The following is a 24,321-nucleotide window of genomic DNA, read 5'->3' as shown; positions in this document are numbered from 1 at the left end:
TATATTTGACATTTTACCTGTATGTCTAATTCTTACTTTCCCTCACAGGTGGGAAGAAGAACAGAAGAATCATTTGCACAAAGGTTAAATGAGAAAGACCTGCTGATTTCGGAACAAACTGCAATAATAACAGAACATGAGCGTACACTGACCATGCTCAAGGTGGAGCTTACACAGGTGGGAAGGATGACTGAGGAGACTTTTGCACAGAAGATGAACGAGAAAGAACTGCTGATTGCCGAGCAAGAGAGAGTCATGTCAGAACATGACTCCTCCCTCCACCAGCTAAAGGGTGAGTTGACGGCCTCTGAGAAATGCTTAAACGGCCTCAACCAGCAAATGTCCTCAAAGGCTCAAGAGCTAGAGAGCTGTAAGAGGGACTTGGATAACTGTAAGAGGGACTTAGAGTGCACTAAGAGTGAGTTGAATAGCTGTAGGGTTGAGCTGGAGAGCAGTAAGGGTGAGTTGGATAGCTGTAGGGTTGAGCTGGAGGGCAGTAAGGGTGAGTTGGATAGCTGTAGGGTTGAGCTGGAGAGCAGTAAGAGTGAGTTGAATAGCTGTAGGGTTGAGCTGGAGAGCAGTAAGAGTGAGTTGAATAGCTGTAGGATTGAGCTGGAGAGTAGTAAGGGTGAGTTGGATAGCTGTAGGGTTGAATTGGAGAGCAGTAAGGGTGAGTGGAATAGCTGTAGGAATGAGTTAGAGTCATGCAGGTGCGAACTCTCAGCCTCTAGGCAGAAGGAGCGGATGTCCTCCAGTGAAATCCAGCAGCTAATGGGCACTGTGGAAGATCTCCAGAAGCGATGCCATCAGGGGAGCCTGTCAGAGAGCGACACCTTCCAGAGAATAGAGGAGGACTCAGCCCGCAGGCTGGAACATCTTCGGGCAGAGCTAGATGAGATGTACGGTGAGCAGATCGTCCAGATGAAGCTGGAACTTCGCTTGCAGCACTCTGCGGCCCTGGAGCGGGTCACGGAGCAGCATCGCGAAGATCTAGCACTTCTAAGAGCTCAGCAACCCGCGCCCAGTCCCAGTCCCGAGGTGGTGATTGAGCTTAAGGGCAAGATCGCAGAGCTTCAGCAGAGGCTCCTAGAGGCCCAGGCTCTCCATGAGAAGGCCAGACAGGAGCTGACCCAGGTGGCGCAGGAGAAGCTCAACCTTCAGGCTCAGGTGACTGACCTGCTCCAGGACCTCCGCTCAGCCCATGCCAAAATGGAGCAGGCCTCCCATACCTTTGCTGTCCATGAGCGTTGTCGTGGTGATCTGCAGCGCTTCCAGGAAACCATTGATGACCTGAAGGCCCAGCTAGCTGCCGCTGCAGAGTCAGCAGAAGAGATTGAGGCCAAGCACGAGTCGGAGACAACCAACTACAAGATCAAACTGGAGATGATGGAGCGTGAAAAGGATGCAGTGCTGGACCGCATGGCAGAGTCACAGGAGTCGGAACTGGAGAGGCTGAGGACACAGCTCCTCTTCAGCCACGAGGAAGAGCTCATTCTCCTTCGGGAGGATCTCCAGAGGGAAAGCCATCTCAACGCTGAGAACCTCCTCAACGAGGCATCCATTCGGCACAGCCGATCCCTGGAGGAACTGCGGAACGGTTACGAGGTCAAGCGGGACGAGCTGTTACACCAAATTGTTGCACTGAAAGACGACCTAAAGATGGCACTGCACAGCTCAAAAGCCGAAGAGCTGGTGGCGCAACTCAAGGAGCTTCAGTTGGAGGTTGAGGAACTGCGAAAGCGTGGAGAAGAAAGTGTCAGAATGGAAAGGGATCTCCAAATGCTGTTGAAAAAGAACGAGTTGCTAGAAAATGAGTCCAAGGAAAGAGAAAAGAGCTGGGACAACAAATGGAGGGGGCAGGAGTCAGAAAATAGGATTTTGATGGAAACCAACAACACCATGAAAGAGGAAGTGGAGTCCAAGACAAAACAAATTAAATCTCTCACCACAGAAAATGAACAAAAGCAGCGACAAGTGGTAGAGTTGCAAGAGGAGATTGAAAAGCAAAGGAACACATTCTCTTTTGCCGAAAAGAACTTTGAGGTGAACTATCAGGAGCTCAATGAGGAGTATACGTGCCTTGTTGAGGTAAAGGCGCAGTTGGAAGAGAGGATTCTCAAGGAGACACTTGTGTTTGAGTCTCAACTTGCCAGCCTTCAGTCGCAGATTCAGGAGCTGAGGGAGAGCAAGGAAAATATCCAAATGGAGGACAACGGCAGTGCTTCGATAGAGAAAGACACTACTGAGCTGATGGAGAAGCTGAAGGTATCTCTGACAGAAAAGGAGGAACTCGCAGTGAGGCTGTCTGAAGTTACCGAGCAGCTGACTGTTACAGAAGGCGAATTGGATGAGCTGGAAGGAGAGCTCAGTCAGGTCAAGAGAGAAAACAAAGAGGTCATTGCCCAAAACGAAAACCTTGAGGAAGAGCTCGAAAGAGAACGGGAGACTCTGAAGGAGAGAAAGGGAGAGATGGAACTGCAGAGAGAGGAGGGAGGGAGAGCTGCTCTGAGCCAAGCACATCTCCAACAGAGAGAGCAGCCTGTTCAGTCTGCAGTCCTAGCTTGCTCCATCAAGGATCATCATCTCCAGATCGAATCTCTCCAAGGGGAGGTAGAGGTGCTCCGCTCCTCCTTACATGCCGCCGAAATAGAGCGAGATCGCCTCCGGCACACCCCGGAGGCTCGGCACCAGAGCCAAACACTCGCTCCGTCTGCAGCCCCATCTCAGGTCTCGACTGTGGGGGAGGGACCTGTTGAGCATAGCTCCGCTGTAGAGCCTTCAGCCTCTGGGTCAGACAGGCGCAAGACACAGCAGCGGCGAGGCAAGAAGAAACGGCAGAGCTCTGCCCAATCCAAAGAGAAGAGAGAGAAGGAGGAGGTGGTGGAGAGAAACAAAGCTGGAGGTTCTACTGCTGCAGCAGAGCGGGAGTCGCGGGCTCAGATGGAGAGCCAGGTTCCGTCGAGCTCACAGCAGAGGACCGGGGAGGAGGACTCCAGCTTCGGGTACCCCGGAGAGCGAGACGACATTGGGAAGCAGGTAGGCATTCACACGCAGCAGCTACTGCTGCAGTCCTCTTAGCTGGAATGGCCCCCACTACCGAAACGTTAAGTGCCTTGCTGAATTGCTGTCTTTTTATGTCTCTCTCGCAATCCCTGCCTTTTTATAAGTTTGATGAAACAATCTTTCTGATTGAACTGTTAATGTTTTATAGAGCATTTTCATTCGTCTTATGTTAATGCTCAGTACATAATTCACTATTGTTGAAATAACCAGGTTAACAGTTGATCACGTTCACATCCAGTACTACGTAACGATGTATCATTACTCCCTTGTTAAATCTTAGAAGTGTTGATCGTTACTTGATATAGGTGACTGGTATCTGTATTCATACGCTGCGTAGACTGAACCGAAGGCTTATTTAAAAACCTGGCTGAGGTGAGGTTTGCCTGTTCTAGCACTGACGTTTTCTTTTTTCATTCAGCCTGTGACTCTAGTGATTGATAGGCTTGATTACAAAGCACCTGACAGATGCTGGCTCTCATGGGTACACCCTTAGGTAAAAAGAGGCTCAATATTTTGTCTTTGGTTGTCAGACCACACATACCACTCATTGTAAAGCAGGAGAAGCTGAAGGGGGAGCGTCAATTGGTTCAATGCACAGAGAGTCTGGAGGAGAGCCTGTTGCATAAACACAGAGTATTGACGCTCCACTCCATGTAACATTGTCAGATTGTTTAAATTATTACGCTGAAATCACCAAGTTTACTCAAGCTGTTATGTAAGAATTATATTCTGTGACAACTATTCTCTTCAAAGATTAAAAAGAGCATGAAAAGACATGAAGTGTACGTCGTTATCTTTCACGAATGTCTTTCTCTCGCTTTTATGTAGAGAAATGTATACATTGTAGTTTCTTTCCGTCCTGCAGGGAGTAAGTGCTCAAAGGTGAGAAGCCATTTTATGTCACAGCCACTCATATGTGTCTCACCTGTATTATACATGTCCAAGGCTTCACCTCAGTAGAGCATTGTCAAAGATGCACAGCATTTGTCCCTCATCTTGCATCAGTGTTCAATTTCTCTTACTGGGAAGGACCCCTTAATAGACTACACACAGTAGCATCTTCATGAGCATCTTCATAAGCAACATTTACATCAATATTTATAAATTACTTTATAAAAACAACTTAATGGTGCTATTGCCTCTTGTTCTTGGTATCAGTACTGTGTGCAAGTGAAGTACACCATATTTGAGATGACATAGTATTCATTGATATTAATGAATTGCTAATAAAAGATGTTGTGAAATGCTTCCGAAGCTGTCTTAATGTTTACAGTGTAGCCTTCTCAGTAAGCGCGTCATTGTGTTATAAGCCATACGCGTTGTCGCCAGACCTCATCAACACTGTTAACATGTGTTTTATATTCACATGTTTAAACTCTTGTTACAATGGCTACCTTTTCTCTTTTCAGGGGAAGAGAGTAGATGGGATGGAGTGTCGGGCGGACCATGTAGCGAAGCGAGAGGAGGACGACAGGGACAACGAGACCATAGAGCATGTAAATGTCACCTGAGCTCACATCCGCCTGTGCTTTTAGCTCCGGCCTGAGTGGCTGCCTTTGATCCATCAGAGAGTAGTACAGCGGGTTGGGAAGGTCAATCAACAGGTGGCAAAGCTTCATAGAGAAACTATGGGCACCCAGTAGTAAGACTGTGATGAAAGGCAAAGCTTTTCTTTTGTCACCGATTTTTATTTTCAAGAGTCATATGCTTGGTTGTTATTGTGTCAGAAAGTGTTGTACTGCCCAGACTGTGCTAATAATCAGTGTGAAATAACCAAAGTAAGAACTATGAATTTGTTTAGGAAGTTGCAGTATGCAATTATTCAATCTCTGTTTCATAGCAGTATTTGCCAAAGAACAGGATCATATTCTACATAGCTACATGCATTAGGCTACCAGGCATGTGCTTGACATCAATTTGATGTCCTACTGTAATATTTATAGTATAGCGCTTAAATTGGTTGGATCAATTCTTGTCTTACAAAGCACTATGAAAACAACAGTGTTGCCAACCAACACAAAAACACTGTGCACAGCAAAATGCATTGTCATCAAAATAAAAGAAAATCACAATTTCACGTGAGTGTAGCTGCAACACATCTGCATTTACACATCCATCCACAGGCGGGCAAAAACCCTTGCCAGCTCCCCATTGTATTGCTGGCTGAAGAATGGATAACAGCTGGCCCCTCATTTGTTGTGCTAAAGCCCAGGTGCTCCCCCCTGTCTCGCGTATAAAATCTGAATCAGGGAAACAGGCATTCTCATTCAAACAAGGTGCTGGATGGACTGTCCATTTATATATTGTGGATACACCATTTGGAATGTTTGTTTAAAGGTTGTCACAAACCTGCTTGAAGTTCGTAACAAAAAGAATAACAAAATATATTTATTAACTGAAGTAAACTAAATACAATTAGCAATGGTGTGTGTTTGCGTGCATACATGTGATAATGAGGGGTGCCAAAGCAAACAAACAAAATTGCCACAAAAATGCCACAACCAAACTCTATCATTGTGTCTGCATGGAGAGAGTCTCCTCAATAATTGAGGAAGAGGTGTATTTATCCCGGGATACACCCGAGCCCAGGTGTGTCCCATTTCCCTGACGACCCTCCCGGCTCCGCCCACCGACATCCTATTAAGGAAAACGAGAGCAAAGAGAGAGAATTTGGCAGACAGAGTGGGATGGTGGTCACAAGGTACACTCAGCAATATGGCATCATACACAGCGGGCCGACTTCCTGCTTACAGATATCAACAACAACAGGCATGCCTACATTTGGAGGGGCCAATATTGGTTGACAATTGTGTTACCTCTATAACGGCATATTGCTAAGAATACCTTAAATTCATTGTGTGTAAGTTGCAACAAGTACATATAATCCTGTGGAATTTTTGTGTCCTACTCCTGAAACAATCAAATATTGTGTCACAGTAGGTAGACTGAGTGAGTATATACAGTGCCTTACGAAAGTATTCGGCCCCCTTGAACTTTGCGACCTTTTGCGACATTTCAGGCTTCAAACATAAAGATATAAAACTGTATTTTTTTGTGAAGAATCAACAACAAGTGGGACACAATCATGAAGTGGAACGACATTTATTGGATATTTCAAACTTTTTTAACAAATCAAAAACTGAAAAATTGGGCGTGCAAAATTATTCAGCCCCTTTAGTTTCAGTGCAGCAAACTCTCTCCAGAAGTTCAGTGAGGATCTCTGAATGATCCAATGTTGACCTAAATGACTAATGATGATAAATACAATCCACCTGTGTGTAATCAAGTCTCCGTATAAATGCACCTGCACTGTGATAGTCTCAGAGGTCCGTTAAAAGCGCAGAGAGCATCATGAAGAACAAGGAACACACCAGGCAGGTCCGAGATACTGTTGTGAAGAAGTTTAAAGCCGGATTTGGATACAAAAAGATTTCCCAAGCTTTAAACATCCCAAGGAGCACTGTGCAAGCGATAATATTGAAATGGAAGGAGTATCAGACCACTGCAAATCTACCAAGACCTGGCCGTCCCTCTACACTTTCAGCTCATACAAGGAGAAGACTGATCAGAGATGCAGCCAAGAGGCCCATGATCACTCTGGATGAACTGCAGAGATCTACAGCTGAGGTGGGAGACTCTGTCCATAGGACAACAATCAGTCGTATATTGCACAAATCTGGCCTTTTATGGAAGAGTGGCAAGAAGAAAGCCATTTCTTAAAGATATCCATAAAAAGTGTCGTTTAAAGTTTGCCACAAGCCACCTGGGAGACACACCAAACATGTGGAAGAAGGTGCTCTGGTCAGATGAAACCAAAGTTGAACTTTTTGGCAACAATGCAAAACATTATGTTTGGCGTAAAAGCAACACAGCTCATCACCCTGAACACACCATCCCCACTGTCAAACATGGTGGTGGCAGCATCATGGTTTGGGCCTGCTTTTCTTCAGCAGGGACAGGGAAGATGGTTAAAATTGATGGGAAGATGGATGGAGCCAAATACAGGACCATTCTGGAAGAAAACCTGATGGAGTCTGCAAAAGACCTGAGACTGGGACGGAGATTTGTCTTCCAACAAGACAATGATCCAAAACATAAAGCAAAATCTACAATGGAATGGTTCAAAAATAAACATATCCAGGTGTTAGAATGGCCAAGTCAAAGTCCAGACCTGAATCCAATCGAGAATCTGTGGAAAGAACTGAAAACTGCTGTTCACAAATGGTCTCCATCCAACCTCACTGAGCTCGAGCTGTTTTGCAAGGAGGAATGGGAAAAAAATTCAGTCTCTCGATGTGCAAAACTGATAGAGACATACCCCAAGCGACTTACAGCTGTAATCGCAGCAAAAGGTGGCGCTACAAAGTATTAACTTAAGGGGGCTGAATAATTTTGCACGCCCAATTTTTCAGTTTTTGATTTGTTAAAAAAGTTTGAAATATCCAATAAATGTCGTTCCACTTCATGATTGTGTCCCACTTGTTGTTGATTCTTCACAAAAAAATACAGTTTTATATCTTTATGTTTGAAGCCTGAAATGTGGCAAAAGGTCGCAAAGTTCAAGGGGGCCGAATACTTTCGCAAGGCACTGTACATTCTGGTGTATCTAATTTTATGCTCGCTCCACTCTTGTCTATTTGTGAAGGTGGAGTGCAGGCTGCAGCTGGAGGCCCAGCGGATCAGCCTGTCTCAGATACACGCTGCGCAGCTGGAGCTGCTCCGGGAGCAGACAGACGCCCGTGCCTGCATACTTGAGCTGGGCCGCCTCAAAGAACCAAGGGGTGCGGGCTTGTGTGTTTCACTGTGCGTGCGCACATGCATTTTTCATTGTGTGTGTGTATCTGGGGTTTTGAAGCTAGATGGGCCACATTGAAGTTTTTTTTTATCTATCATTCATAACTTCAACCATGCTACAAACTGTAGATAGAAAACAGCACACTGACTCACACACAAGTTATTCAGTCAATTTTGCTTTCATCTTATTTTAGTAATTGAATTATGGTGTACTATTTATGCTCAATATAAGACAATAATACTGTATGCTTTTGTTGTTTTTCTCAGACTTCACAGATGATCCCAAAAGCTCCAAGTACCGGAATGTGGTGCAAATTGTGTCTGAAGAATGCAAGCAGCTCATCCTGGTAGTTAACATTAATTACACACACGCATGTGTTATGTTCTTCTATCCTTGTGGGAACCTAATTTCCATAAAATAATTTTCCCTAACCTGTAAACCTAACCCTTACCATAACCACTAATCCCTTACCCTTACCCTAATTCTAACCGGAACTGTAATTGTAACTCTAAACTTAAAATAGCCTTTGTCCTGATGGGGACATGGGAAATGTCTGCACAGCGGAGAATTTTCCTGGTTTTACTATCCTTATGGGGACCTTTGGTAATTTTATGTCCCCACAAGGATAGGACACACACAGCAAACCTAATAAACCAGGTATTGATTTGTGTTCCTTTGCATTGTCAATTACTTTTCGATTTCTGCAAATGTTATTTGACCTAATTATTTCAGGTTTGGACATTGATTATTACCACACGACTGCATCAAATATTCACTGAGACATCGATGTTTGAAAGCTATTTTGCCGTTGTCTTCACAGTCCTTTGCTAAACTTTTCGGAGAGGAATTCTTGGAGTATCTCCACCCCACTGATGTTGAGGACTGGACGATTCATTCATGTGAAAAGGAAGAAACCAGGGATCCCAGTGCTGTTTTACAGGATGCAAAAGGTGCTTTATTGGTTGGGATGTCTACCCGAATGATAACAATGCTACATAAACATGCAGCCTATGAGATGAGTCGCTGACTAACGGAAAAGTCCCAATAAATAAGTCTCCAAACGATCTTGACTGTGGCATGATAAAATTACAAATTATATTGTATTTTCCCCCAGTTTTCATTTGCATACACACATCAAATAAAGCTACATGAATGATAAATGAAATATCTTTTAGTAATTAAGATACAAATACAGTACCTGAGACTAACTGCATGAGGACATATTTGTAATGGGCATTTCTTCTGTCTCGCTCAATAGAAATGTGTAGAGACCTTCAGCAGGTGAAGAAAAGGATTGAGCAGGAGCATGGTCGTCTACTACAGCTCCAGTCCTTACTGAAGGCAGATGGCAATACGGTGTGTGTAAAACTGTTGATTTTAGTTAACATTTTGTGAGGTTTAGGCTCAATTTATGCATTGGTGGGAAAAAACATAGTCATTGATTGGTTGTGTTTAGACATTACAACACCAACCTCTTGTCAGGGTTTGACATATAATCACAGTGTTATGACTGGGATGAAAGCAACAATGATTTGATTATTGTACAGTAATTGCTAGGACACTAGCACTTAGCTTTTTAACTTCTAACTGTGCTATGTTATGACGGATGATAGTGCCTTAAGTATTCACACCCCTTTTGTTGGGTTGCAAGGTGCAAAACACATCTCAAATTGGAAGAACAATTTAAACATGTATTTATTGAGATATATATAACACACATGCAGTTGAAGTCGGATGTTTACATACACTTAGGTTGGAGTCATTAAAACTAGTTTTTCAACCACTCCACAAATTTCTTGTTAACAACCTATAGTTTTGGCAAGTCGGTTAGGACGTCTACTTTGTGCATGACACAAGTTATTTTTCCAACAATTATTTACAGACAGATTATGTCACTTATAATTAACTCGATCACAATTCCAGTGGGTCAGAAGTTTACATACACTAAGTTGACTGTGCCTTTAAACAGCTTGGAAAATGCCAATAAAGATGTCATGGCTTTAGAAGCTTCTGATAGGCTAATTGACATAATTTGCGTCAATTGGAGGTGTACCTGTGGATGTATTTCAAGGCCTACCTTCAAACTCAGTGCCTCTTTGCTTGACATCACGGGAAAATCAAAAGAAATCAGCCAAGATCTTAGGGGGGAAAAAAATTGTAGACCTCCACAAGTTTGGTTCATCCTTGGGAGCAATTTCCAAATGCCTGAAGGTACCACGTTCATCTGTACAAACAATAGTACACAGTATAAACACCAACGTACTTTGGTGCAAAAAGTGCAAATCAATCCCAGGACAACAGCGTGCTATTAACCTTGTGAAGATGCTGGAGGAAACGGGTACAAAAGTATCTATATCCACAGTAAAACGAGTACTATATCGACATAACCTGAAAGGCCGCTCAGCAAGGAAGAAGCCACTGCTCCAAAACCGCCATAAAAAAAGCCAGACTACGGTTTACAACTGCGCATGGGGACAAAGATTGTACCTTTTGGAGAAATATCCTCTGGTCTTATGAAACAAAAATATAAATTTTTGGCCATAATGACCATTGTTATGTTTGGAGGAAAAAGAGGGCGGCTTGCAAGCCGAAGAACACCATCCCAACCGTGAAGCACAGGGGTGGCAGCATCATGTTGTGGGGGTGCTTTGCTGCAGGAGGGACTGGTGCACTTGACAAAATTGTGGATATATTGAAGCAACAACTCAAGACATCAGTCAGAAAGTTGAAGCTTGATCGCAAAGTGGTCTTCCAAATGGACAATGACCCCAAGCATACTTCCAAAGTTGTGGCAAAATGGGTTAAGGACAATAAAGTCAGGGTATTGGAGTGGCCATCACAAAGCCCTGACCTCAATCCTATAGAACATTTGTGGGCAGAACTGAAAAAGCATGTGCGAGCAAGAAGGCCTACAAACCTGACCGAAACGTTTGACCCAAGTTAAACAATTTAAAGGCAATGCTACCAAATTCTAATTGAGTTTATGTAAACTTCTGACCTGCTGGAAATGTGATGAAATAAATAAAAGCTGAAATAAATCTCTCTACTATTATTCTGACATTTCAAATTCTTAAAATAAAGTGGTGATCCTAACTGACCTAAAACTGGGATTTTTTTACTAGGATTAATTGTGAAAACTAAGTTTAGCTGTAGTGGGCTAAGGTGTATGTGAACTTCCGACTTCAACTGTGTGTGTGTTTTCCCATCGCTGCAACTCCCGTATGGACTTGGGAGAGGTGAAGGTTGACAGCCATGCGTCCTCGGAAACATGACCCCTGCCAAGCCACACTGCTTCTTGACACACTGCCTGCTTAACCTGGAAGCCAGCCACACCAATATGTCATAGGAAACACCGTACAGCTGGCCGCCGAAGTCAGCGTTCATGCTCCTGGCCGCCACAAGGAGTCGCTAGTGTGCGATGGGACAAGGACAACCCAGCCGGCCAAATCCTCCCCTAACCTGGATGATGCATTTGTAAAAAATAAAATAAAATAGAATTCAAATAAAAACACTAATGTATCTTGATTAGATAAGTATTCGATACATGTTAGAATCACCTGATAGCGATTACAGCTGTGAGTCTTTCTGGGTAAGTCTCTAAGAGCTTTCCACACCAGGATTGTGTAACATTTGCCCATTCTTTTCATAGTTCTTCAAGATCTGTCAAATTGGTTGTTGATCATTGCTAGACAACGATTTCCAGCTCTTTTCCATAGCTTTTGAAATAGATTTAAGTCAAAACTGTAACTAGGCCGCTACGGGTAAAATTCACTGTCTTTTTGGTGAGCAATCCACTGTAGATATGGCCTTGTGTCCTGCTGAAAGGGGAATTCATCTCCCAGTGTCTGGCGGAAAGAAGACTGAACCAGCTTTTTCTCTAGGATTTTGCCTGTGCATTTTTTTTTTAATCCAGAAAAACTCCTCAGTCCTTAACTATTAAAGCATACCCATAACATAATTCAGCCACCACTATGCTTGAAAATATGGAGAGAGATAGTCAGTCATGTGTTGTATTGGATTTGCCTCAAATATAACACTTGTATTCAGGACAAAAAGTTAATTGCATTTCCAATTAGTTTTTTGCAGTATTACTGTATGTTTTGGAATATTTTTATTCTGTACAGACTTCCTTCTTTTCACTCTGTCATTGAGGTTAGAGTTGTGGAGGAACTACACTGAACAAAAATATAAACAAAACATGCAACAATTTCAAAGATTTTAAAGAGTTAAAGTTCAAATATGGAAATCTGTCAATTTAAATAAATACATTTGGCCCTAATCTATGGATTTCACATGATTGGGAATACAGATATGCATCTGTTGGTCACAGATATCAGAAATCCTGTCAGTATCTGGTGTGACCACCATAAGCTTCATGCAGCACAACACATATCCTTTGCGTAGAGTTGATCAGGTTGTTGATTGTGGCCTGTGGGATGTTGTCCAACTCCTCTTCAATGGCTGTGCGAAGTTGCTGGGTATTGGCAGGAACTGGAACACGCTGTGGTCCACGTTAATCCAGAGCATCCCAAACATGCTCAATGGGTGACATGTCTGCGTTTTCAGGCCATGGAAGAACTGGGACATTTTCAGATTCCAGGAATTGTGTACAGATCCTTTTTTGCAACGTACAGTTTCATCAGCTGTCTTGGTGGCTGGTCTGCAGACGATCTCGTAGGTAAAGAAGCTGGGTGTGGAGTCCCTGGGCTGGCGTGGTTACACGTGGTCTGCGGTTGTGAGGCCGCTTGGATGTACTGCCAAATTCTCTGAAACAATGTTAGAGGTGACTTATGGTAGAGAAATTAACATTAAATCCTCTGGCAACAGCTCCGGTGGACATTACAGTAGTCAGCATGCCAATTGCACACTCTGTCAACTTGAGACATCTGTGGCATTGTGTTGTGACAAAACTGCACATTCTAGTGGCATTTTATTGTCCCCATCACAAGGTGCACCTGTGCAATGATCATGCTGTTCAATCAGCTTCTTCATATGCTACACCTGACAGGTGGATGGTTTATCTTGGCAAAGGAGAAATGCTCACTATCAGAGATGTAAACAAATTTGTGCGAAATAAGCTTTTTGTGTTTATTAAACATTTATGGGATTTTAATTCAGCTCATGAAACATGGGACCAACACGTCACATGTTTATTTTTGTTTAGTGTACAATGTTGATCTAATTTTTCTTCTATCACAGCCATCAAACTCCTGCCTTAAACTACACCTGTAGCTTTGTAGTGACTGGGTGTATTGATACACCATCCAAAGTGTAATTTATAACTGGCATATTCAATGTTTTTATTTTATTTTTATTACCTCCAATAGTGCCTTTTGCAAGACATTAGAAAACCTGATCTATGCGGTTGAATCTGTGTTTTAAATTCACTGCTTGATTCAGGAACCTTACAGATAATTGTATGTGTGGGGTACATTCACAAATCATGTTTAAAATCAATTAGCTCTCTAGCTAATTGATTTTAATGATAACGCCAATGAACTCTGCTGTCAAACTACTTGTTATTCTTAGATTGAGGTGATACAGCTGGGGTACAATGATCTGAAGCGCAGCAGTCAGGAGGAGATCGCCAGCCTGCGCAAGATTATCGACAGCTCTATTACTTCCACACACGGCCTTGATGGTAAATCTTGATCTACATTGTATGTCTAAACCAAAATCACCCCAAAATGGTGCCGAATTATGTGGTGCCCATATTCTATACCATCTGCATTTGGAATGTCTGCAAGCCTCAATACCAAAATGAATGGGAAGATGGAGCCCGTCTGCTTCCGTCGACATAGTGTAAGCATTAGCATGGCTATCTCTCTCTACCCAGATCGGAGGGAGCTGACCACTGCTTCGCCCTCCTCCCACACTACTGAGGACGTCCAGAAGTTGAGGGCCGACGTCCAGCAGCAGCGGGCCCAGCTGGAGGAATGCCACAGACTGGAGGTGGAGCACCTTAGGGCCTACTACCAGCAGCATGCCAAAGAGACAGAGGAGCGCTACTCTACCGAACTCCTAGTGCTACAGCAGCACCTTGATGAGGTCACAGGCACTGAGGCCCAGTTCAGGTAATGGTGATAACTGATTTAGAAATATTTTTACTTTGTTTTTTTTTATTTAATTTCACCTTTATTTAACCAGGTAGGCTGGTTGAGAACAATTTCTCATTTACAACTGCGACCTGGCCAAGATATAGCTGTACATAAAACACATGCATGAACTTCTCAGAACTTCTCAGTGTTTATACTAGGCACTATTTCTGTCAAACTAATGGAATCAGTCATTTTCAATGGATGGCGGATGCATTTTCTATCTGAATGTTTTCTACCATTGCATCTACCTGAACAAGCCCCTGGTATCTAGGTGGTATGTTAGACCCCTGCTCTGTTGTTTGCTACATACTTTATTCTGAGGAAGCCATCATTGAAGATGTTTTTGGTGAGGAGAAGCTCGTCTAACCAATCAGAGTATCAAAGCCAATGACACATTTTCAAACCTCTTCTTTACCCACATGTGTTTTGGCTCTGGTCCAACCTATTGGTTTCTGGACCAATCAGATGGCCATGAATGTGCTCACATTCGGTGAATGGTCGGGGAGGTACACAGATCCAGACTCATTCCGGAGAAGAGACTGTCTGTGGGTGTGGCCGGAGCAAGGAGTCTGAGTAGCCTCTCAAAAGATCACCATCAACCCTTTCACATTGCCCATAAACACAAATAATTGAGCTCAAACTAAATCCAACTTTATGGAGTCCAAGTCAAAATATGAATTGCTTAGTCCACGAACACCTCATGGGTATTACAGTATGTGTATTACAGTAACCTCTTCAAGGTTAAGAGAGTTTGTCACAAATTAAGCGGAGACCGTCACCAAAATCGAACAGGACAAATTTAGAACAAGACAGTACAGTACCTGTATGTTGGTTTCTCCGTCCTGGTCCGCCCAGGCCGCAGGCGTGGTCAAGGATTGCAGGGTTCGGTATATGAATCGGGTTCTCTGTATGTCCAGGTCCAAACTAGAGGTCGACTGTTTATGATTTTTCAACGCCGATACCGATTGGAGGACCCAAAAAAAAGCCAATAACGATTAATCGGCCATTTTTTAAATAACATTTAAAATATATATATTGTGTTATATTTGCAATAATGACAATTACAACAATACTGAATGAACTCTTATTTTAACTTAATATAATGCATAAATAAAATCAATTTATTCTCAAATAAATAATGAAACCTGTTTTAATTTGGTTTAAATAATGCAAAAACACAGTGTTGGAGAGTGCAATATGCAATAAGAGCAATATGTGCCATGTAAAAAGGCTAACGTTTAAGTTCCTTGCTCAGAACATTAGAACATATGAAAGCTGGTGGTTCCTTTTAACATGAGTCTTCAATATTTCCAGTTAAGAAGTTTTAGGTTGTAATTATTATAGGAATTATCAGACTTTATCTCTATACCATTAGTATTTCATATCCCTTTGACTATTGGATGTTCTTATAGGCACTTTAGTATTGCCAGCCTAATCTCGGGAGTTGATAGGCTTGAAGTCATAAACAGCGATGTGCTTCAAGCATTGCGAAGAGCTGCTGGCAAATGCAGGAAAGTGCTGTTTGAATGAATGCTTACGAGCCTGCTGCTGCTTACCACCGCTCAGTCAGACTGCTCTATCAAATATCAAATCATAGACTTAATTATAATATGATAAACACAGAAATACGAGCATTAGGTATGGTCATATCCGGGAACTATAATTTCGGAAACAAATGTTTATTCTTTCAGTGAAATACGGAACCATTCCGTATTTCATCGAACATGGGTGGCAACCCTAAGTCTAAATATTGCTGCTACGTTGCACAACCTTCAATGTTTTGTCATAATTTTGTCAAATTCTGGCAAATTAATTACGGCCTTTGTTAGGAAGAAATGGTCTTCACACAGTCCGCAACGAGCCAGGCGTCCCAAACTGCTGCATATACTCTGACTGTGCTTGCACTGAATACAAGAGAAGCGACACAATTTCCCTAGTTAATATTGCCTGCTAACATGCATTTATTTTAACTAAATATGCAGGTTTAAAAAAACAAAATGTACTTGTGTATTGATTTTAAGAAAGGCATTGATGTTTATGGTTAGGTTCATTGGTGCAACGATTGCTTTTTTCGCAAATGCGCTTTTGTTAAAACCCAAATCACCCATTTGGCGAAGTAGGCTGTGATTCGATGATAAATTAACAGGCACTGCATTGATTATATGCAACGCAGGACAAGCTAGTTAAACTAGTGTCATTAACCATGTGTAGTTAACTAGTGATTATGTTAAGATTGATTGTTTTTTATAAGATACGTTTAATGCTAGCTAGAAACTTACCGTGGCTCCTTGCTGCACTTGCGTAACAGGACGTCAGCCTGTCACGCAGTCCCCTTGTGGATTGCAATGTAATCGGCGTCCAAAAATGCGATTACCAATTAGTTTTCAAAACTTGAAATCGGCCCTAATTAATCAGCCATGCCAATTAATCGGTCGACCTCTAGTCCAAATGCCAACAGATAAGTCCAAACAGTCCAGGTCATATATGGTATAAACCAGCTAATATATATTGTTTCTTTCTCTATGGTTCACAGATCCCCCAGCCCCTTCCTCTCTCTTCCTGGTTTGTTTTGACCCCTTATCTGTGGGTCGCCCCCACCTTCTGAGCGTTCCCCTTTCCTCTGGGGATTGTAGTTTTTGGCGGTCGGCCATTTTGTGATATGTCGTTCTTTTCCGGGATGGCCATTTTAGTGTGAGGGCAGAGCCCGTTTATTAGTTCTGCCCTCACATATCTGCCATTTATCACTTGGCCCCCTTCTTTGCCACAAGTACCAGTCCAAAGTTTGGACACACCTACTCAGTCAAGGATTTATCTTTATTTTTACTATTTTATACATTGTAGAGTACTAGTGAAGACATCAAAAATATGAAATAACACATGGAATAATGTAGTAATCAAACAAGTGTTAAACAAATCAAAACATATTTTATATTTGAGATTCTATGAAGTAGCCACCCTTTGCCTTGATGACAGCTTTGCACACTCTTGGCATTCTCTCAACCATCTTCATGAGGAATGCTTTTCCAACAGTTTACAAGAGTTCCTACATATGCTGAGCATCCCATAGGTCGGGCTACCGCAGCAATATAGGCGTGCATGCGGGACATCCCATCCACATTTCCCATTTCCTTCCCTGCTCTGTGTTTTATGTCAAAGTGAAACGGTTGGAGACTCAAAAACTACCTGCATCCAGGTGAGTGGGGCATGGTCACTGCGTAGAGTGAAGTGGCGCGCTAGCAGGTAGTATTTCAGGCTTTCTAGACCCCACTTTACTGCCACACTCTTTCGCAAGACTGAGTAGTTGGCCTCCCGTGGTTCCAGCTTTCCCACCCCATCTACCTCTTGGGAGAGCACGGCTCCCAAGCCGACCTCTGAAGCATCCGTCTGAACAATGAACTCGTGCTCAAAGTCTGGTACCACCAGCACTGGATTACAGCAGGGAGCCTCCTTTAATGTTCTAAATTATTTATTGGCCTTTTCATCCCATCTTAGCATGTTTGGCCCTCTGGCACTAGTCATGTCTGTGAGTGGAGCGGCCACTATTGCATAACTTGGGATGAACTTCCGGAAGTAACTGGTCAACCCTAGGAAGGCTCGAACCTGCTTCTTATTTCCTGGTTTTGGCCATTTTCTAATTGCCTCGACCTTATGTTGGGGTTTGATGAACCCTCTTCCCAGATACTCGGTTTCCTCTAACCCCACAACACTTGGCAGGGTTTGCCGTGAGTCCTGCTTTCCTAAGGGAGTCTAGTACTGCCTGTACCCTAGGTAAGTGGGATTCCCAATCTGGGCTGTAGATCCGCCATGTCATCTAAATAGGCTGCGGCGTAAGCTCTGTTCGGTTTTAGGACCCGGTCCGTTGAAAGTTGGCTGGGGCCCCGTGTAAGCCGAATGGCATGACTGTGTATTGAAACAAACCATCAGGGATTGCAAAGGCTGTCTTTATTTGGCTCTGGGAGTCAGATGAGTTTGGCAGTAACTGCAAAGACCCATCGGGCTTCGTGACCATCACAATTGGGCTAGACCACTCACTATGTGACTCTTCGACTACTCCATTTGCCAACATTTTCTATCTCTGGTCTAATCGCGCCTCGTCGAGACTCGGGTACCCAATTTGGCCTCATGCTCATTTTTCTCCCTGGTAGGGAAACAATATCATGAGCCGTAACCTCAATTCGGCCTGGTGTCCCTGAAAACACATCTGTTTTCTGGATCAGGGTCTTTACTTCCTGTACTTGTGCTGGGGACAGAGTAGGTGACACATACACAGCGGCTGCCTCCTGAGTGGGTGTGGGGTACGTGACAATTGGGTTTTTTCTCTCCATGCTTTTAACAGGTTTATGTGATAGATCTGATCCCGGGGGCCGACGGCCTGGCTGTCAGATCCAATCATTAACTTCTCCTATTCTCTCCAGCACTTCATATTGTCCTTTCTATGTGGCTCGTCATTTACACTCTACCGTGGGGACCAGCACTAACACGGTATATCTCAAAAATCTCTTCTTCTTATTGGTGTCCTTTAGTAGTGGTTACTTTGCAGCAATTCTACCAGGAAGGCCTGATTCACGCAGTCTCCCCTGAACAGTTGATTTTGAAATGTGTCTGTTATTTGAACTCTGAAACATTTATTTGGTCTGAAATTTCTGAGGCTGGTAACTCTTAATGGACTTATCCTCTGTAGCACCAGTAACTCTGGGTCTTCCTTTCCTGTGGCGGTCCTCATGAGAGCCAGTTTCATCATAGCGCTTCATGACATTTGTGACTGCACTTGAGAAACTTTTACATTTCTTGACATTTTCCTGATTGACTGACCTTCAGTTAATGGACTGTCGTTTCTCTTTGCTTATTTGAGCTGTTCTTGCTTTAATATGGACTTCTGTATACCACCCCTACTTTGTTTTGTGACAACTGATTTGGCTTAAAGAAATTCCACAAATTACCTGTAACAAGCCACATCTGTTAATTCCTGGTGACTACCTCATGAAGCTGGTTGAGAGAATGCCAAGAGTGTGCAAAGCTGTCAAGGCAAAGGGTCTCTACTTTGAAGAATCTCAAATATAAAATATATTTTGATTTGTTTGACCCTTTTCTGGTTACTACATGATTCCTTATGTGTTATTTCATATATTTAATGTCTTCACTATTATTCTACAATGTTGAAAATAGTAAAAAAGAAAGAAAAACCCTTACATGAGTAGGTGTTTCCACATTTTTGACTGGTACTGTACATTTTTTTGAAGAAACACCACCGGTGCATAAGTGAGTGATGTTTCATCTCCCTCATCTGTCTGTCTGTGCATGCATAGAAAGAGTGCAGCAGATCACTGTGACCTGAAAGCACCAGGCAGTGAACTTCTACAGTTGCCATTCAGGCCCACTTTAATTGCCAAGGTATTAGCCATCTCCTTATTAATTTGAAAGTACATTTCAGTTTTATTCTCACCCTGTCCTGGGTCCATTATTATTAGCATAGCTTTTATCTCCTGATATATGAATTATTATCAGTGTATATAGTAGGGATGTAACATATACTGTAAAGTGATGTACAGTGCATTCGGAAAGTATTCAGACCCCTTGACTTTTTCCACATGTTGTTACATTACAGCCTTATTCTCAATTGTATTAAATTGTTTTTCCCCCCTCATCATTCTGTACACAATAACACAATATATATAAAAAAAAAACGGACCCTTTACTGAGTACTTTGTTGAAGCACTTTTGGCAGCGATTATAGCCTCGAGTCTTCTTGGGTATGACACTACAAGCTTGACACATCTGTATTTGGGGAGTTTTTCCCATTCTTCTCTGCAGATCCTTACACTCTGTCAGGTTGGATGGGGAGCATCGCTACAGAGCTGTTTTCAGGTGTCTTCAGAGATGTTAGATCGGGTTCAAGTCCGGGTTCTGGCTGGGCCACTCAAGGACATTGAGAGACTTCTCCTAAAGCCACTTCTGCGTTGTCTTGGCTAAGTGCTTATGGTCGTTGTCCTGTTGGAAGGTGAACCTTTGCCCACAGTCTGATGTCCTAAGCGCCCTGGAGCAGGATTTCATGAAGGATCACTTTCTACTGTGCTCCGTTCATCTTTCCCTCGATCCTGACCAGTCTCCCAGTCCCTGCCACTGAATAACATCCCCACAGCATGATGCAGCCACCACCATGCTTCATCGTAAGGATGGTGCCAGGTTTCCTCCAGACGTGACACTTGGCATTCAGGCCAAGGATTTCAATCTTGGTTCATTGATTCCTGAATTAAATTGCTTTAGCCGATATGTTGCATTTTATTTATTGTTAAATGTAGCTCAGTTGGTAGAGCATAGCACTTGCAATGCCAGGTGTCGTCCGTTCCCACGGGGGACCAGTATGAAGGGGGGGGGGGGGGGGGGGGGGGGGGGGGGTGGGTGTAAGTCGCATCTGCTAAAATACAGTGGTGGAAAAAATACCCAATTGTCATGCTTGAGTAAAGGTATAGATACCTTTTTTAATAGAAAAAGACTCAAGTAAAAGTGAAAGTCACCCAGTAAAATACCACTTGAGTGAAAGTATTTGTTTTAAAATATACTTAAGTATCAAAAGTGAAAGTAAAAGTATAAATAGTTTCAAATTCCATATATTAGGCAAACCAGACCGCACCGTTTTCTTGTTTTTAAAATGTACAGTTGTCAGGGGCACACTCCAACACTGACATTTATTTTTGTTTTGTGATTTGCCAGACCATAGGCAATAGAGATGACCACGTGTTCTCTTGATAAGTGCGTGAATTTCACAATTTTCCTGTCCTGCTAAGCATTCAAAATGTAACGAGTACTTTGGGTTGTCAGGGAAAATGTATGGAGTACAGATTCCCAAAAAAACTGTTTAATTGATGTCTAGAGACAATACCAACTGTATTAACAAACTACCATACCTTTGTCTGTACATTATGCGTTGAATCTATTCTACCGCGCCCAGAAACCTGCTCCTTTTACTCTCGGTTCCGAACATACCAGACGACCAGTTATAGCCCTTAGCACACTCCTCCTCTGTAGAGGTTAATCCAGGACCTGCAGTGCCTTGCTCCACTCCCATTCCCCAGGCCCTCTCATTTGTTGACTTCTGTAACTGTAAAAGCCTTGGTTACATGCATGCAAGGGGGCGGAGTCGCAATCTATTGCAGAGAGAGCCTGCAGAGTTCTGTCATACTATCCAGGTCTGTGCCCAAACAATTTGAGCTTCTACTTTTAAAAATCCACCTTTCCAAGAGCAAGTCTCTCACCGTTTCCGCTTGCTATAGACCACCTTCTGCCCCCAGCTGTGCCCTGGACACCATATGTGAATTGATTGCCCCCCCGTCTATCTTCAGAGCTCGTGCTGCTAGGTGACCTAAACTGGGACATGCTTAACACCCCCCGGCCATTCTACAATCTAAACTTGATGCCCTCAATCTCACACAAATTATCAATGAATTTACCAGGTACAACCCCAAATCCGTAAACACAGGCACCCTCCTAGATATCATCCTAACCAACCTGCCCTTTAAATACACCTCTGCTGTCTTCAATCAGGATCTCAGTGATCACTGCCTCATTGCTCTGCGGTCAAACGACCACCCCTCATCACTGTCAAATGCTCCCTAAAGCACTTCAGCGAGCAGGCCTTTCTAATCGACCTGGCCTGGGTATCCTGGAAGGATATTGACCTCATTCCATCAGTAGAGGATGCCTGGTTATTCTTTAAAAGTGCTTTCCTCACAGTCTCTTAAAAAAGCTTGCCCCATTCAAAAAATATAGAACCAGTTAGAGATATAGCCCGTGGTTCACTCCAGACCTGACTGCCCTTGACCATTAGCATCAAATAGCCCCCGCGATATGCAACTTTTCAGGGAAGTCGGGAACCAAAATACACAGGCGGTTAGGAAAGCAAAGGCTAGCTTTTTCAAACAGACATTTGCATCCTGCAGCACAAGCTCCAAAACATTCTGGGACACTGTAAAGTCCATGGAGAATAAGAGCACCTCCTCCCAGCTGCCCACTGCACTGAGCCTAGGAAACTCTGTCACCACCGATAAATCTGCGATAATTGAGAATTTCAATAAGCATTTTTCTACGGCTGGCTATGCCTTCCACCTGGCCACCCCTACCCCGGTCAACAGCCATGCACCCCCCACAGCAACTTGCCCAGGCCTCCCCCATTTCTCCTTCACCCAAATCAGCTTTCTGGATGTTCTGAAAGAGCTGCAAAATCTGGACCTCTACAAATTAGTGGGGCTAGACAATCTGGACCCTCTCTTTCTAAAATTATCAGCTGAAACCTGACTCCTTGCTGTCCCCAGTCCACCTGACTGTGCTGCTGCTCCAGTTTCAACTATTCTGCCTTATTATTATTCGACCATGCTGGTCATTTATGAACATTTGAACATCTTGACCATGTTTTGTTATAATCTCCACCCGGCACAGCCAGAAGAGGACTGGCCACCCCACATAGCCTGGTTCCTCTCTAGGTTTCTTCCTAGGTTTTGGCCTTTCTAGGGAGTTTTTCCTAGCCACCGTGCTTCTTCACCTGCATTGCTTGCTGTTTGGGGTTTTAGGCTGGGTTTCTGTACAGCACTTTGAGATATCAGCTGATGTACGAAGGGCTATATAAAATAAATTTGATTTGATTTTTGATTTGATTTGAAATCGTTGCAACCCCTATTACTAACCGTTTCAACCTCTTTCGTATCGTCTGAGATCCCCAAAGATTGGGAAGCTGCCGCGGTCATCCCCCTCTTTAAAGGGGGAGGCACTCTAGACCCAAACTGCTACAGACCTATATCTATCCTACCCTGCCTTTCTAAGGCCTTCGAAAGCCAAGTTAACAAACAGATCACCGACCATTTCGAATCCCACCATTCCTTCTCCGCTTTGCAATCTGGTTTCCGAGCTGGTGATTGGTGCACCTCAGCCACGCTCAAGGTCCTAAACGATATCATAACCGCCATCGATAAGAGACAATACTGTGCAGCTGTCTTCATCGACCTGGCCAAGGCTTTCAACTCTGTCAATGACTGCCTCGCCTGGTTCAGCAACTACTTCTCAGATAGAGTTCAGTGTGTCAAATCGGAGGGCCTGTTGTCCGGACCTCTGGCAGTCTATGGGGGTGCCACAGGGTTCAATCCTTGGGCTGACTCTCTTCTCTGTACACATCAATGATGTCGCTCTTGCTGCTGGTGAGTCTCTGATCCACCTCTACGCAGACGACACCATTCTGTGTACTTCTGGCACTTATTTGGACACTGTGTTAACTAACCCCCAGACGAGCATCAATGCCATACAACTCATCTTCCGTGGCCTCCAACTGCTCTTAAATGCAAGTGAAACTAAATGCATGCTCTTCAACCGATCATTGCCCGCATCTGCCCGTCCGTCAAGCATCACTTTTCTGGACGGTTCTTACTTACAATATGTGCACATCTACCTAGTTGTCTGGTTGGACTGTAAACTATCCTTCCAGACTCACATTAAGCCTCTCCAGCCCAAAATGAAATCTAGAATCAGCTTCCTAAAAAGCATCCTTCACTCATGCTGCCAAACATACCCTTGTAAAACTGACTATCCTACTGATCCTAGACTTCGGCGATGTCATTTACAAAATAGCCTCCAACACTCTACTCAGCATATTGGATGTAGTCTATCACAGTGCCATCCATTTTGTCACCAAAGCCCCATATACTACCCACCACTCCGACCTGTATGCTCTTGATGGCTGGCCCTCGCTTCATATTCATCGCCAAACCCACTGGCTCCAGGTCATCTATAAGTCTTTGCTAGGTAAAGCCCCAACTTATCTCAGCTCACTGGTCACCATTTCAGCACCCACCCGTAGCACGTGTTTCAGCAGGTATATTTCACTGGTCACCCCCAAAGCCAATTCCACCTTTGTTCGCCTTTTGTTACAGGAATTAATTTCCTCTGTTTTAATAACCAATTAAAATGAATCACTCTGTCAATTCATAAGAGTTTGTAAGACCCTTATTGGTATAAAATGGACAGGCCTTTGAAATCTACCAGCTGCGTTTATTCTCGTGAGTACTGCTCATGATACATTTTACCTCAGATTATAAACTGAAAATGACTGTTAATTTCTACCAAGGAACAAACGGTAATTTGTTCTAATTCTTGATTATATTTACACACATTATATTCAGTACTAGGATTAAAAGGAAATTCATACATATACAGTAACATAGTATTCTGATTAGTCAGTCCTGATTGAAATGTATGCATAATTAGTCATTATTGATAAAAATTCCCTTAACACCTTTCCTATCAGTTCTCTGCTGCCAATGACTGGAACGAATTGCAACAATCACTGAAGCTGGAGACTCATATCACCCTCACTAGCTTTAA

At 43.3% G+C, this 24,321-nt stretch overlaps 1 protein-coding gene across 24 annotated transcripts in view; it reads left to right on the top strand.

Moving 5' to 3' along the window:
• Nucleotides 1–24,321, top strand: part of LOC110488241 (A-kinase anchor protein 9) — a 124,850-nt gene that overhangs the window by 32,265 nt on the left and 68,264 nt on the right. For all 24 annotated transcript variants that reach the window (XM_090227995.1, XM_090227982.1, XM_090227993.1 and 21 more), the window contains 8 exons: nt 49–3,036; nt 4,473–4,559; nt 7,709–7,844; nt 8,125–8,204; nt 8,679–8,808; nt 9,117–9,214; nt 13,388–13,499; nt 13,695–13,932. In XM_090227995.1, coding sequence (XP_090084121.1) covers nt 49–3,036; nt 4,473–4,559; nt 7,709–7,844; nt 8,125–8,204; nt 8,679–8,808; nt 9,117–9,214; nt 13,388–13,499; nt 13,695–13,932 — 3,869 coding nt within the window. The remainder of the gene's footprint in view (nt 1–48; nt 3,037–4,472; nt 4,560–7,708; nt 7,845–8,124; nt 8,205–8,678; nt 8,809–9,116; nt 9,215–13,387; nt 13,500–13,694; nt 13,933–24,321) is intronic.

Source organism: Oncorhynchus mykiss, chromosome 30 (genome assembly GCF_057628025.1).
Source record: "Oncorhynchus mykiss isolate SJ-2025 chromosome 30, ASM5762802v1, whole genome shotgun sequence".
In the NCBI taxonomy this organism is placed as follows: Eukaryota; Metazoa; Chordata; class Actinopteri; order Salmoniformes; family Salmonidae; genus Oncorhynchus; species Oncorhynchus mykiss.
Note: the sequence above shows the minus strand (reverse complement) of the source record. Positions and strands in the feature narration are given on the sequence as shown.